The sequence below is a fragment of the Echinops telfairi genome, unplaced genomic scaffold, assembly GCF_000313985.2.
Source record: "Echinops telfairi isolate 266 unplaced genomic scaffold, ASM31398v2 ScPeMD7_7458;HRSCAF=8496, whole genome shotgun sequence".
NCBI lineage: Eukaryota > Metazoa > Chordata > Mammalia > Afrosoricida > Tenrecidae > Echinops > Echinops telfairi.
The window spans coordinates 27,579,938-27,593,997 of NW_022111358.1; the positions used below are offsets into that span (position 1 = coordinate 27,579,938).

At 44.3% G+C, this 14,060-nt stretch overlaps 1 protein-coding gene and 1 pseudogene across 1 annotated transcript; one reads left to right on the forward strand and one right to left on the reverse strand.

Annotated features, from left to right (window-relative positions):
* The first annotated feature begins 4,487 nt into the window (after positions 1-4,487).
* On the forward strand, positions 4,488-11,022 carry ZPBP2 (zona pellucida binding protein 2). The gene is made up of 6 exons (XM_004707124.2): positions 4,488-4,566; positions 5,192-5,353; positions 6,572-6,790; positions 7,299-7,381; positions 9,839-10,019; positions 10,578-11,022. The coding sequence occupies exons 1-6, from the start codon at positions 4,488-4,490 to the stop codon at positions 10,670-10,672; spliced, it is 819 nt and encodes a 272-aa protein (XP_004707181.2). The 3' UTR covers positions 10,673-11,022.
* Positions 5,829-5,917, reverse strand: LOC115872918 (annotated as a pseudogene).
* Positions 11,023-14,060: the final 3,038 nt, after the last annotated feature.

Below are 14,060 nucleotides of genomic sequence, written 5' to 3' on the forward strand. Positions count from 1 at the left end.
AGCACATACACGTGCACGTTAACAGTTATGAATTGTAGTGCATGATAAATAATGCTTTGATAGAGGAGATCAACATTTCCCCAGCATGTGAACAGATGGCACAGGCTTTGCTGGAAGACCATGGTGACACGGTAGCATCTCCATCGCTTGTTCAGGTTGGAGTTCTGTCACATCATAGCAATGTTGGAGAAAAACTCTAAACATTCCATCTAATTTTAGCACTGAAAGGGGAAATTTGTTGTTTGTTCGTTTCTAAAAACAAAAATAGCACATCAAAAGCAGCAGAAGAGGAACTGTAAAATCTCACAGGGATGGTGTGAGGATGAATAGCTAGCTACTTGGTGAGTAGAAAGTTTGAAGAACGTCCGTCCTCATCCGTTACAGTGGTCTTTATAAAGAAATAACAACGTGCCACTACTCTGTAAATATTTCATTCGGTATTGAGTATTTCAGACTCAAGGGAGTGACGCTTATGGAGACAGGTTTGTTTGTTTAAGTAGATGGGTAGAAAAGTGGGTATGGGAACTCCCCACCCCTTAAATATGTGGCATATACAGAGTAAGAATGGAGGAGTGGGGGAGGAGTAACTTTACAGGGGAGAAACCTAACAAAGACCACCTCAGCCAGGTGGTCAATGTTCACATCAACACGGATGTATGTTGCTAGTGTGGACTCCTTGAGAAGATGTGATACAAATGGGCACTTTGTGGTCTTCCTTCAAAAAAAATCATACCCGTAGTGTAATTGGCGGAGGGGGGAATCGCAAATTCCAATAGAAAGGCATTCTACAAAATACCTGACCGGCACTACTCAAAATTGTTGAGGTCATCGGATACAAGAAGCATCTGGAGATTCACTTAAAAGAAGCAAAAAGAGACTGAGAAATGATCAAGAGTAGCCCAGGGGACGTGACTATGTGTAATGTGGCGTCTTTGGTGGGATTCTGAAACACACAAAAGGACATCAGGTAAAAACTAAGGACATTTGAGTTATTAATAATGCACATGGGCTCATTACTGTCAGATTCATACCATATTAAGGTAACATGCCAGTAACAGAGAAAACTGAATCTGAGGTTTATGAGAAGCCTCTGTCTTCTTGGTATTTTTCTGTAAATCTAAAACTGTCTAAAAGTTTATTTTTAAAAAGTAGATGGTTAACAGGATATCTACTTTGAACAGACAGCTTCTAGTCAGCTGGTCAAGTCTCTTATAGGATTTGAAGGTTATCACACAAGACTTACAAGGATTCATTGCTAATAGTAACTAGGATGTTAATGAAACCCACTGTGGACTTATAACATCCTTTGAGTAAAACTGGAGTGAGGGGCTTCTAAGAGCATGGTAGATAGAGCCCAAATGTGTCCTCATTATCAGCACCTTCAGAAGAGAACAGTTGAAACTGAACCATGAATCTAGCCACAGTAGCCCACGGTGGATGGATCTGACTCACTGAATCACATCTCAAGGCTTCTGCCCAATCAATCAAGTTAACAATGACTGAAAATGAAATCACTGACAAAGGCTTCTCCTGGACCATCTCAGAGTCCAAGTACTGACTCGGTTCAAAGGAACTAAAACTGAAAACCCTTGATCTCACCCCAAATAATCATTCTAGGTTAGCCTTGTCTGAACCGGAGTCCTCGATTCACTGTACTACTCATAACCCCAACGGAGGGTCCCTTTGCTAAGAACCAGACAGCCCGTTAGGGCCATGGCGACCTGTCTGGGAGCTTTCTGATCTTAGCTCTGGTCATCCATCTCTACAGGAAAAGGGTCTTCTCTTTTCATCGGGCCCATCCTTTCAAGCAAGCTCACTTCACAATCATCGATAATATTCTGCCTGGAGGGTCTCCTCCACAGTGTCTTGCATTTGAACTTGAGAAGGGCGAGCCCGTTGCTCTGGAGTGGGAAGACCTGGAGGCGCCAATCGAGCGTGCGTCCTCAGATTCTTGCCTTTGTACGTAGAGTTGTCAGGCAAAAACTGGGTATGGGCGTTTTAAAACTACGGAGCCATTTCGGGCAGAGTTCATGAGAAGAAAGCCGTAGAAAATTTCGAAGCAGGGTTCATTAAACCTCGGCTTTACGTGCGCAGGAAATGCTCACTCTTCGCCTCCAGCCTAAGCACATCGGGCTGCCCCACCCCCCATTTGGGACCCGTGGTATTCCTCGTTCGGATGCCTGAAACACGACGTGCTGGGTGATTTCCCATTCCTGCTCCGGCTCCTGTAGGAACAACTAAGGATGCGCCCAGAAGCAAAGTGCCAAGAACCCAGGAAAATGGCGCCAGGCGGGAGGCGTGAAGCGGCTGCACGACGACGGCCGCTCGCCCGCGAGTGGGCGGGGCTCTCGCTTCCCGCGCACTTTTCTATGGCCAGTCCGAGCCCCGCCCCGTGCGGCCCCGCCCCTCCCCGAGGCCCAGGCCCCGCCCCTGCGCGCGAGCCCACCCCCTCGGGTACGCATGCGCTCTCCGCGCCGTCCGCTCCCAAGGTAGCGACGGACGGTAGTGGAGCTGAGCCCGGCAGTTCGCTCGGCTCTGTGGAGAAATGGGGAGGCGTTGGGTCGGGGCTGAGGGAGGAAGGCGCCCATCCCTCGACGCCTCCCGCGACGCTAGCCCCTGAGCCACAATGCGAGCTTGGGTCCTGCTCTCCGCGGTGCTCTGGTGGCTCACCGGAGGTGGGGGTCTGTTCACAGGCACACAGCGGCCCCTCCCGCGGCTCCGGCTCCTTCCTCCTCCGCTTCGCCCCGCCCCGCCTCGCCTCGCCACGCCCCCTCGGAGCCCCGCCCCCTCGGAGCCCGGCCTCTCACTTAGTGGTTTCTTTCCTCCGCAGTTGCATGGCAGCGTTTTTCCTTACAAAATACGAAAGGATTCATTTATGGCAGGCCAGGACACCCAGGTAATGAGCACCTCTTCTCTCGCCGAGCCTACCGGAAGAGCCGGGGGTGCCCCGGACTTGCCAACGTTCCTCCCGCCCGGGGAAGGAGAGCGAACGTGTTTTGCACACACCTGTACCCTGGGCCGTCGAGCGAGGTTGCCTCTGGTCACCCGTGCAGCGACCCCTCTACCTAGATGTCGCCCCTTGCCTAGGCCACGCGGCGGCTCGTAAGGAGCTGGGGTTCCGTGCAGAGGTTTCCTGGCTGCCTTCCCGCGTGGGAGGCCGTGATGAGAGCGGTGGTTTCCAGGGCTGGGAGCCGCTCCGTCGGGAACGCCCTTGCCCCTCCCCTTATTACCTGGAAGGGTTCCTCGTCCAGATGTCGCTGACCACTCGAGTCAAACGCTCCCTAGGAAAAGCAGCCCCTCGGCCGGCCGGGCGCCGGGAGAACTCTGAGCCCGCGCCTGGCGGATGGCGCGGCAGACCCCGCCCTGCTCCAGTGGAAGGGTTGTCTTTCCCGTGGAGTGGCTGCTGGCTCCGAACCGCCGACTTCGTGATGAGCAGCCCAATGCCCAGTGGTTACAGCTGTGCCGCCAGGGCGCTGTACAGTGGTGACCGCAGGGATGCGCGTTGGGCTGCTAACTGCAAGGTTAGCAGTTCGAACCCACTAGCTTCTCCGAGGGAGAAAGAGGAGGCTATCTACTCCCACAGGAGCAGTTCCACTCTCGCCCATAGGGTCACCGTGTGTCCGGCTTGATTCGATGGCATCGATTTAAAATCTGCCCGTGGCACTGGACTGGCTCCGGCAGACTGCAGCGACCTCACCACCACTTACAACCATGAGGCCGATTCCCCATTCCTGCTCCCGCAAATCCCAAACAGAATAGGGACTTGCAGAAAAGGACTAAAACCTTCTAGTAGCTCCCACAGAGCCTTGATTGTTGTTTTCAACAGAGGAAATGTATAGTGAAATATCAATGTCCCCATAGCGTCGACAATGATCATCTTTGAAATGATTTTGCAACCAACAAACCCAAGCCCTTTTCTGACTTTAAATTGATTCCACTGACCTTAAAAAAATGAGTTCTGAATCAATGCATTAACTTAAACATATAAGTGTATCACGTACTATTTGTACAAGCAAAATAGAAATAAGTATCACAGCAAACAGAAGAAAAATGGCATGTTCTCTAGCACTCTTTAAAACTCACTATGAGAAGCAAAAATAACTTCCCAAAACCATACCCACTGACATGGAGTCAATGCTGACTCAGAGTGAGCCCCCTTGGGTTTCCAAGACTGTAACTTAATGAGAGTAGAAAGCACAGTCTTTATCCAGCAGAGCTATTGGTGGCTTTGAACTGCCAACCATTTGGATCTCAGGCCAATGCAGAACCACAACACCACCAGGGCTCAAAAAAAAAAAATCTTCAAGCTATCCTAAGTGATAATGATTTAGCTGGCTTTGTAAAATAGGATCTAGGAGCAATGGTGGGACTGGGAAGTGCATTAATTTAATTTCACTATACATCATCATGTAGCTTATACCTCATTTTATTTTGTCACAGGGAAAATATATGTAAAATTACATCAAAATAGCCCAGTCCTTGTCTGCATGGATTTTAAACATGCTGAAAAAGAAACAGTGGACCCCACCTATGTATGGATTGGACCTAATAATAATAAATTAGAAGGTAATTTTTAGATTTTTGAAAGTAATATTTAACCGTGTGAATATTTAAAACTCACCTTAGAGATTGGAGAGATCAAATAGAAACTTAAATTTTAGCTGTACTTTCACTTGCTCCATGTTAAGACAAATCATGTTGCATCTTGGTCTGGGCCTTATTTTCTCCTTTGACAAGAAGAGACATGATTGTTTTACCTACTTCTCAGCGCTGTATCAGTGCAAGGTTTTTCTAAAAACCTATCATTCTTGTAGTAGACGAGGAGTCTAACAGGTAATTTTCCATGATGCTAGAAGAGTGTCTTGAAATATAAGCACTATTAATGGCTTTGTACTTTATGTGAAGACGCTGGATAGTACTATCAGCGCGTTTTCTGAATTCATTTTCTGAATTACTGACATCAACAGTCAAAACTAGATGCCAAGAAATGAATGCAAGACAAGCAATGTATGCGTCTTTCAAAAGTATACTTCATGTCATGATTTTCTATCTAGTAACACGGCCACTGAATGTGTGTTAGATTCTTGAAATGAGAGCCCTCCGTTAATGTATTCTTGTTTTGTCACAGCCTTATGTGTACAACTAATGTTTGAATGGCTCCATAGCCCCCTGCTTTGCTGTTTCTGTTCAGAAAGCAGCCGAGTAAACCTGACGAACACAGGCAAGCTGATGATAAGTGACTTCCTGGAGTCCTTTTCTGGACCGTACACGTGCACTTTCTCCTACAAGTCTGTCAAAGCGGAGACGCAAGCAGAGAAAGCTGTGACGAAGACATACGAATTTGTGATGTTTGGTAAGAACGTAAACATTTGACTTGGTGCATTTCGCTTGGATCAAAATTAAACGTATGACTCCTTCATTTGTGAAAGGGCCTCGGGTCTAGAAAACCGCATTTTGCCTTACGGAGTAGTACGGGTGTTCCAACGCATAATGACCCCGCAGGCAGAGTGGCGCTGCCCCACAGAGTTCCCCGGGCTGTAGAGCTCCGCGGGAGACAAAGACCACCTCTTTCTTCCATGGAGCAGCTGGTGGGTTGGGGCCGCTGACCTTTTGGTTAGCAGCCTAGTTCTGTTCTGTTCTGTTTTGAATCGTTTTATTGGAGGCTCTTACAGCGCTTGTAACATTCCATACATCGATTGTCTCGAGCATATTGGTACATATGTTGCCACCATCATTTTCTAAACATTTGCTGTCTATTTAAGCCCTTGGTATCAGCTCCTCTTTGTTCCCTCCTTTCCCCCTCCCACCTAGTGACCCCTTGATAAATTAAAAATATGGAGTGCTTCATGAATTTGCATGTCATCCTTGCTAATCTTCTCTGTATCATTCCAATTTTAGGATATGTGCTGCCTAGTGCTTAGCCAAGGCAGTTCATCCTGAACAATCCTCTTTCAGTCCCCTGTGTCTAGATAGGCAAGTACTGTCTATTTCGTCACAGCTTTGTCAGGTAATGCTAAGAAAATCAGAAACCCAAACCCATAGCCTAGGAGTCAGTTTTGACTCAGAGAGGCCCTGCAGGACAGACTAGGACAGCCCAGAGGGCTTCTGTTTGTCTCTGAACTGGCACCTTTCAGTTGGCAGCCTAGGGCTTGACCTCCGCACCACCAGGCCGCCAATGTTTAATAGGCCATGTAGATTTTATGAAAGCACGGGGATTGTCTCTTTCACGGGACTTTGCTGAGAGCCATAACACTTGCTATAAGTGAAGACCCCCCTCCAAAGTTTTTTTCCTTTGGACACTATCACTTGATCTACAGAGCCACCTACAGGAGCCAGCTCTCCGTTTGTTCTAAGTAGATAAAACCACATCAGGGGGCAGGAATATTTTTGTTAAAATTACATAGTTTCCTATTTTTCACAAAGATAAATAGATGAGGCATGTTATTAGATAAGTAACATTCTATGGTGATTTGCAAGCTTGATAAGATTTGATGCAATATGTTATTTTTAAATTGATAGAAGAAATTATGCTCGGCACACTCGTTTTTATTTTTATTTATTTTCCTGGAAGCCTATCGGGAGCCCGATTATTCCTATCAGATGGCCGTGCGCTTCACCGCAAAGTCTTGCGCAGGGAGATCTAATGACCTGCTCTTTAGCGTGCTGAAGAAGATCTTGGACAATCTAATCTCCGATTTGACATGCCATATCATAGAACCGTCCTATAAGTGCCACCACGTCAAAATCCCCAAACACGGCCTCATGCACGAACTCTTCATAACCTTTCAAGGTAAGGCAAGATTCTATAAGTATTTCTATACTTTTTGAGACTGTGCTCTATTACAAATTAGTTAGCATATCAATGTGAGAGACCTTTATATCATAGGCCTGAAATGTTTGTAAGACTAACTACATTGTTGGTCTTCGCCTGGTTATGGCTTTAAAAATCAGCACACAGTTTATGTTCCAGTATAATATAGTCTTGCTTATCTCTTAGAAGCCAGCATCGTGTTACAGGTTTTAACTGCGCAGCTAATATTTCGCTTGCAATTTCTCATAGAATTTCTGAGTTGTGGTTTTGAGAACTTAATAAAAGGGAGAACCCAACCGGATTGTGTTTATTTCACAGAGTTGTAGTTACTTCCATTAGCCCCCAGATGGAGTGAAATCATAATGTATATTGAAAGAATGTTTGCACCTTACTCGTGACAGGATTAGATCAATTAACTGCATGCACACAACTTTCCCGAGACATCGAGGAAGTTGCAGACTCTGTGGCCCTCTCATTCTCTTTCCAGTCAATCCCTTTGCACCAGGGTGGAAAGCTGCATGCAACCACACCCTTGACTGTGAAGACATCACTAATCGTAATGTCCTCCAGGTAAGAATGCCAATGCACGGGGAATATGTTTGAATAGTCACTAAAGATAGGTAAAGGGTGGGTGGGGGGGAGACTGGGGAGCAATCAATGAATGTGGAAAGGGGAGAAAGCATTAGAACGGATTGTGATGATCTATATTACAACTTTTTAAAAGTGATTTGACTGTGGAAGTGTATGACATGTGAATGTTATACCAAGAAGTACTGACAAAAAAAGAGACCAAACGTGACCTATGGTGACCATGGGTGAAAGAGAAAGAGTTTGCGTAGGGGGCAATGAGTTTATTTTAACGGTGGTGGAACAATTTGGAAATGGCTATCAATAATGATTGTACAGCAGAAAGAGTATAATCAATGGCACTGAATTATACATGTAGAAGTTGTTGAATGTTGTGTATGTTTTTGCCAAAATCGAAAAAAAAACTTTTTTTACACGAATAACAGTGAGGACAAGGAAGAACAGAATGCTGTGAAATTGACTGTGGTAAAGATTGGTCAACTCATCTCTGTAGGATGGAGCTACTGAATCGTATGATAGGTCGATGAAGTGCCAATAAAACTGTTAGAAAAGAAATAAAACGAGTTAAGCCCCCCAAAAAGAGTACTGTAAATCTAAAAAAATAAGTACCAGTACTTCAGTTAATCTTTTAAAAACCCATTTCTCTAAATGGTATTTGTCAATAACAAAGGTATTTCTAAGCAAGTGTTTAATAAATTGGGTTTTTTTTTAAATCATTTTATTGGGGGCTTGTACAACTCTTATCACAATACATCCATCCATTGTGTCAAGCACATTTGCACATTTGTTGCCATCATCATTCTCAAAACATTTGCTTTCTACTTGAGCCCTTGGTATCAGCTCCTCATTTTTCCCCTCCCTCACCATCGCCCCTCCCTCACGAACCCTTGATAATTTATAAATTATTATTATTTTGTCCTTCTTACACCGCCTGACGTCACTCTTCACCCACTTTCCTGTTGTCCGTCCCCCAGGGAGGGAGTTGTACGTAGATCCCCGTTTCTACCCCACCTTCCCCTGACTCTCCTAGTATCGCCACTCTCACCACCAGTCCTGAGGGGTTCATCTGTCCTGGGTTCCAAGTGTTCTTTATTAAAAACAAAAGACAAAAAAACTAGTATTGTTGGAATTTGGTTTCAGCCTTTTAAACTAAAGGTATGTGCTTTTAGAAAGCCCACTGCCAGGAGTTGCTTCTGACTCAGCCACCTTGTAGAGCAGAATTGCTCGTTCAGGGTTTCCAAGGAACACTTCCACGTTCTGCAGAGCTGCTCCAGTTGGTACGGCTGACCTTGCCCTTAGCAACCTGGTGCTCAGCCCCACAGCACTTCGAGGGCTCCTTTATACATACAGGCTGGCCCTGGGTTTTGAAAGAGGTTCGTTCCTGAATGCACCTTGGAAGTAGAGTTTGTATGCAAGTTGGAACAGGTGCACGCAATTCTTACTTAGGCTTCCTTTAGTGCAGCAGTTCTCAATCTGTGGGTCGCGACCCCTTTGGGGGTCAAATGACCCTTTCACAGGGGTACCCCGATTCATAACAGTAACAACATGACAGTGATGAAGTAGCAACGAAAATAATTGTGCGGTTGGGGGGGTGGTGTCGCCACCATATGAGAAGCTGTATGAAAGGATCACAGCATGAGGAAGGTTGAGAACCACTGCTTCAGTGGAGGGCAGGCTGGACGCTCTTTGTCGGATTCAAAGCGTATTGCAGAAAGTGAAGGTGCTGGTGCTGCGGAACTTGTCGCACATAGGAGCTGGTTTCAAGTGTACCAGGAAAGGACAAGCGTGAGTTGTCAAGAGTTCAAAGCCTGGGGACTTACTCTCCGATTAATATTATGTAGTACATTTATGGTAGAAAGATAAATTCGTACACTTTGTTCCCCAAATGACGGTTGAACAACAGGGTGAAGAATATCCCCATCGTGTCACCCTAGGTTAAGCTCATGATTCTTCTAAAATTGGCTCGTCCAGATTTGTGGTGGTCGTCATATTTGCATATTCGCTCTCTCTTCTGCTATTCTCAAAGGTTCAGAACATGATCTGGGGGATGGGGGGAGAGCATGGTCTGAAAACTCCTTTCACAATTTATGTGATTAGTTTTAAATGCTGATTAGAAAAAAATTCTAGGTTTCTATTTTACCTGGCTCTTTTTTCTGGAGCAATATGTGCGTTTAGAATTAATAAACTCCCACTTATCTACATGTGAAATAGGTGTGTTGCAAATCATTCAAAGCTAGTTTTTTGTTTTGATCTGTTTCATTTTTCTTAGTCATTGTGGATGTGAATTGCCAGTAATCGACATGGTCCAGGGCAGGCTGCGTTTCAGTAGTGCCGTGAAAAGCCTGCCGTGCTTTTTTAAGACACTTCATTGCTATTGACAAGAGAGGTTTGGTTCATGGCTTAGTGACTGGACTTCTCTCTGGTATTTTTAAATCTTAGGCAAGAGATCGGATCGAAGAATTTTTCCGGAGCCAAGCATATATTTTCTACCATGACTTTAATAAAACTCTACCCGCGATGCATTTTATAGACCACAGTTTCCAAGTGATACGTCTGGACAGCTGTCGTCCGGGCTTTGGGAAAAACGAAGCTGTGCACAGCAATTGTGCTAGCTGTTGCGGTAATTATAAATATCTAGCTATTTAGATGATGTAGTCAGTGTCATGGATGAGCAATCCACTTAGGGTAATTAAATTGAATTTCTACAGTGATGCTCTTACAAAAAAAATCCATCACTTTTAGCTAAAGAAGAACAATAATTCAAAGCCCCACATTTCTAAATATATATTTTTCATATATCTGTGAATTCTTCCTAACATACTATAATACAAAAAGGTTTTATAAAGTTCTGATTTAAGCTCCTATACTTTGAAAAAGAAAAAGAGTGTTCTAACCCAGAAAACAGAACATGAAGTAGAAATTCATAAACAGGGTACTCAAAGGATGGCTGATGCTAAAGAAAAAAAGTTAGCATGTTAACTTTCTCTGTTTTTAAAATCATCAGACTACAAAATCTGAAACTCACAAGTAACCCGCCCCTCCCACAACTTACCGGTTGGACATGACTAAGTCTAACACAGGCATAGACAAGAAGTTATAGCAAAGACAGCTTTGTACTATTGGTATAAAATACCACGAACTGAAAGGTGATAATGTGTGCATGTATTTTCCTCTACAGTGGTGTGTAGTCCTGGGACCTTTAGTCCTGATATTGATGTTACTTGTCAGACCTGCATTTCCATCCTTGTCTATGGAGCTAAAACTTGCCCATAACCTTCAAACAAAAACCAGCAAGAAGAAGAAGAGAGGTGACAGCCCTGTTACTTGCTTGTGGAAGTAGGGGGACACACGATTTATTCTTGTCCCAAAGCATCTTAGAAGCCTCAGAGATAGCTCCATTAAGTAAAACCAGTAAGGCCCAAACCTTGGAAGACATGCATCTTGGAAACTGTAAGAAAATAATTGACACGGTGTTTCTCAGAAGGCTTGTAGACCAGTATCTCCAGTGTACAAAGGGAAATGTAAGTATTAGTAGATGACTTTTGGTGGCGTATGCTTGTGTGTTTACAAACAGAATCTACTTGCCCTGAACCCAAAGCGATGTCAAGCTCAAGGGGAGTGGTAGTGAAGGGTAAATAATAATAAACTTTATGTTTTCCATATATTAATCTGTTTGAAATCACTCTTATATGATAAAGTTACCTTATATGTTACCTTTGGAATTAGAACCTTTTGCTTTTAGGATTCTTTACAAAAAATTGAATGATTAAATGTACTTTTGTGGTTTTTAGATGCACAGAATAATTGGGCAAATAGTACACAGACTTCCACATACCTCTTCACATCCAGGAGGTGGCCCTGGTGGTGTAGTGGTTACTCACTGGGGAGTTCCCAGTCACCAGCTCCTCCTTGAAAGAAAGATGACGTTGTCTACTCCCTTAAAGTTCCCGTCTCAGAAACCCACAGAACCAGTTGTACGCTGCTGTATCGGGTGGCTGTGAGCCAGCATCGGCTTGATGGCAGTGAATGAGTGATCCATGCCCTAGACCCTCGCTCCCTCACCGCCACCCACAGTTTTCCCCATTAATAGCATCTCGCATTCCTTTGGTGTATTTGTTGCAATTACTGAACCAGTATCAATATATGATTATTAACTACAGTCCATAGTGTACATGAAGACTCATTCTTTGTGCTGTATAAATCTTTGGGTTTTACGACATGGACTCACCATCACAGTTGTCAAAAAGTAAATATTTGTGATTTTTTTCCCCTCAAACTGCCAGTTTTTTAATGCAAAAAGTATAAAATCTCAAATTCATATGTGTGTATTTTGGGGTTTTTTGTTTGTTTTGTTTTCATTGTCTGATTTTTTTTTAAACATTTTATTAGGGGCTCATACAACTGTTATCGCAGTCCATACACACATCAATTGTGTAAAGCGCATTTGTACATCATTCTCAAAACATTTTCTCTCCACTTAAACCCCCGACATTAGGTCCTCATTTTTTCCCTCCCTCCCCGCTCCCCCCTCCCTCATGAGCCCTTGATAGTTTATAAATTGGTATTTTGTCATATCTTGCCCTGTCCGACGTCTCCCTTCACCCACTTTTCTGTTGTCCGTCCCCCAGGGAGGAGGTCACATATAGTTCCTTGTAATCGGTTCCCTCTTTCCTACCCACTCTCCCTTTACCCTCCCTGTTTCGCCACTCACACCACTGGTCCTGTAGGGCTCATCCGCCCTGGATTCCCTGTATTTTCAGTTCCTATCTGTACCAGTGTACATCCTCTGGTCTAGCCAGACTTGCAAGGTAAAATTCGAGTCATGGTAGTGGGAGCCGGGAGGAAATATTTAGGAATTAGAGGAAAGTTGTATTTCTTATCGTTATTACATCATCACCTCCCCGAGACCCCTCTGCAAAGGGATCTCCTGTGTGTATTTTGTATCTTCTAACTTCAATTATCTTTGTAAAAGAATTATATCTAACTTTTGAAATTATATATTACGAGCATGTTTCGTAAACATTTGTTATAACTTTAGACATGTTAATAGTGGTAAGAGTCTTCCTAATAGAATTAACTCATGATCTTGCTATGGGGAGATTTTTCTCAGGAAATCCCTTTTATGTACTCCATTCATTAATGATGATTTAACATCCTTGCAATGATCTCTACCAATCACCTCGGGTAATATGGCTGTTGAACTGAGAAAGCATTAAAAACAAACATTTTTTTATCCCATCTGATTCAAAGCAAATGCCTTTACTATAGCCAAAAAAGTACAGACAGACTGCTCCTTCGAGGTAAGATACCAAGACTCCGTGTCACATGCTTGGACAGGTGTCAGAAAGACCAGTCCCTGGAGGAGGACGTCCTGCTTGGTAAAGTGTATGGGCAGCAGGGAGAAAGCGGAAGGGCCTCCACCGTGGCTGCAGCAATGGCTCAGCTACAAGAACACGCGTGGGGTGGCGCAGGACCCGGGGTGGCTATAAGTGGAAACCAACACGGATAGCACTAACCACAGCCACGCTGAAATACGAATAGCATAAGACATGGAGACTCTGCTGTTGGGATGCACTGAGCCCCGCAGAGCAAGACTAGAAAAAATTTGAGGGATAAATTTGGGACTTGGGTTCTGTTTCTATCTTTGCTCTTTTACAAAAACAACACAAAACAAACCCTTCTTTTCCACCTTTTTTTTTGAAACATGCAATGTAGTTTTATCCTGTGTCTATGTGTGAGTTGCTATAAGAACAAAGAATATGAGAAAATGCAATTCACTTGTATCTGTCACAGCTGTGGAAAGGAAAATGGGGGCTTGGGAGAAAGGGGAGAAAGTGAGAAGGGAGGGGTGAAAGCCAAAGAAAGAAGAAGGAGATCTAGGGTCCCCAAACATTTAACAGCTTCTCACTGCTTATCGAATAAAACATGAATTTTCTTCTTTTTTAATCATTTTATTGGGGGCTTTTCCCCCCCACAGAATAGACTGTTTATTTACATCTTAGCACAATCCATACATTCCTCCAGTGTGTCAAGCACATTTGCACATATGCCGCCATCATCATTTTCAAAGCATTCTCTCCCCACTTTAGCCTCTGATATCAGCTCCCCATTTCTTCCCCCTTCCTCCCCTGCCCACCCTCCCTTTCGAACCCTTGATAAGTTAAAGATTATTATTGCCATATCTTACATCATCCTCCATCACCCCTCACCCACTTTTCAGTTGTTCATCCCCCTTAGAGGGAGTTATAGGTTGACCCTTGTGATTGATACCCCCCACTCTCCCCTAATCCTCCTAGTATCTCTACTTCATTGTTGGCCCTGGGGGGTTTATCTATCCTGATTCCCTGTGTTGCGGGCTCTTATCTGTAGCATGTGCATGTTCTGGTCTAATCCAATTTGTAAAGTAGAATTGAGGTCATGATAGTGGGGGGAAGGAAGCACCAAAGAACTAGAGGAAAGTTGTGTGTTTCATCGGTGCTATACTGCACCCTGACTGGCTCATCTCTTCCCTTTGACCCCTCTGTAGGGGATGTCCAATTGTCTACAGATGGGCATTGGGTCTCCACTCTATGCCCCACATCCCCCATTCATCTTGGGTTTGATTTTGTTCTGGGTCTTTGATGCCTGATACCTGATCCCATCGACACCTCATGACCACACA

Excerpts from the sequence above, each read along its gene's own strand:
- ZPBP2 (XM_004707124.2), top strand. The coding sequence starts at position 4,488 with ATGGATTTTAAACATGCTGAAAAAGAAACAGTGGACCCCACCTATGTA. Across the intron at positions 4,567-5,191 it reads TAATAATAATAAATTAGAAG|AAAGCAGCCGAGTAAACCTG; the intron begins GTAATTTTTAGA and ends GTTTCTGTTCAG. Across the intron at positions 5,354-6,571 it reads ATACGAATTTGTGATGTTTG|CCTATCGGGAGCCCGATTAT; the intron begins GTAAGAACGTAA and ends TTTTCCTGGAAG.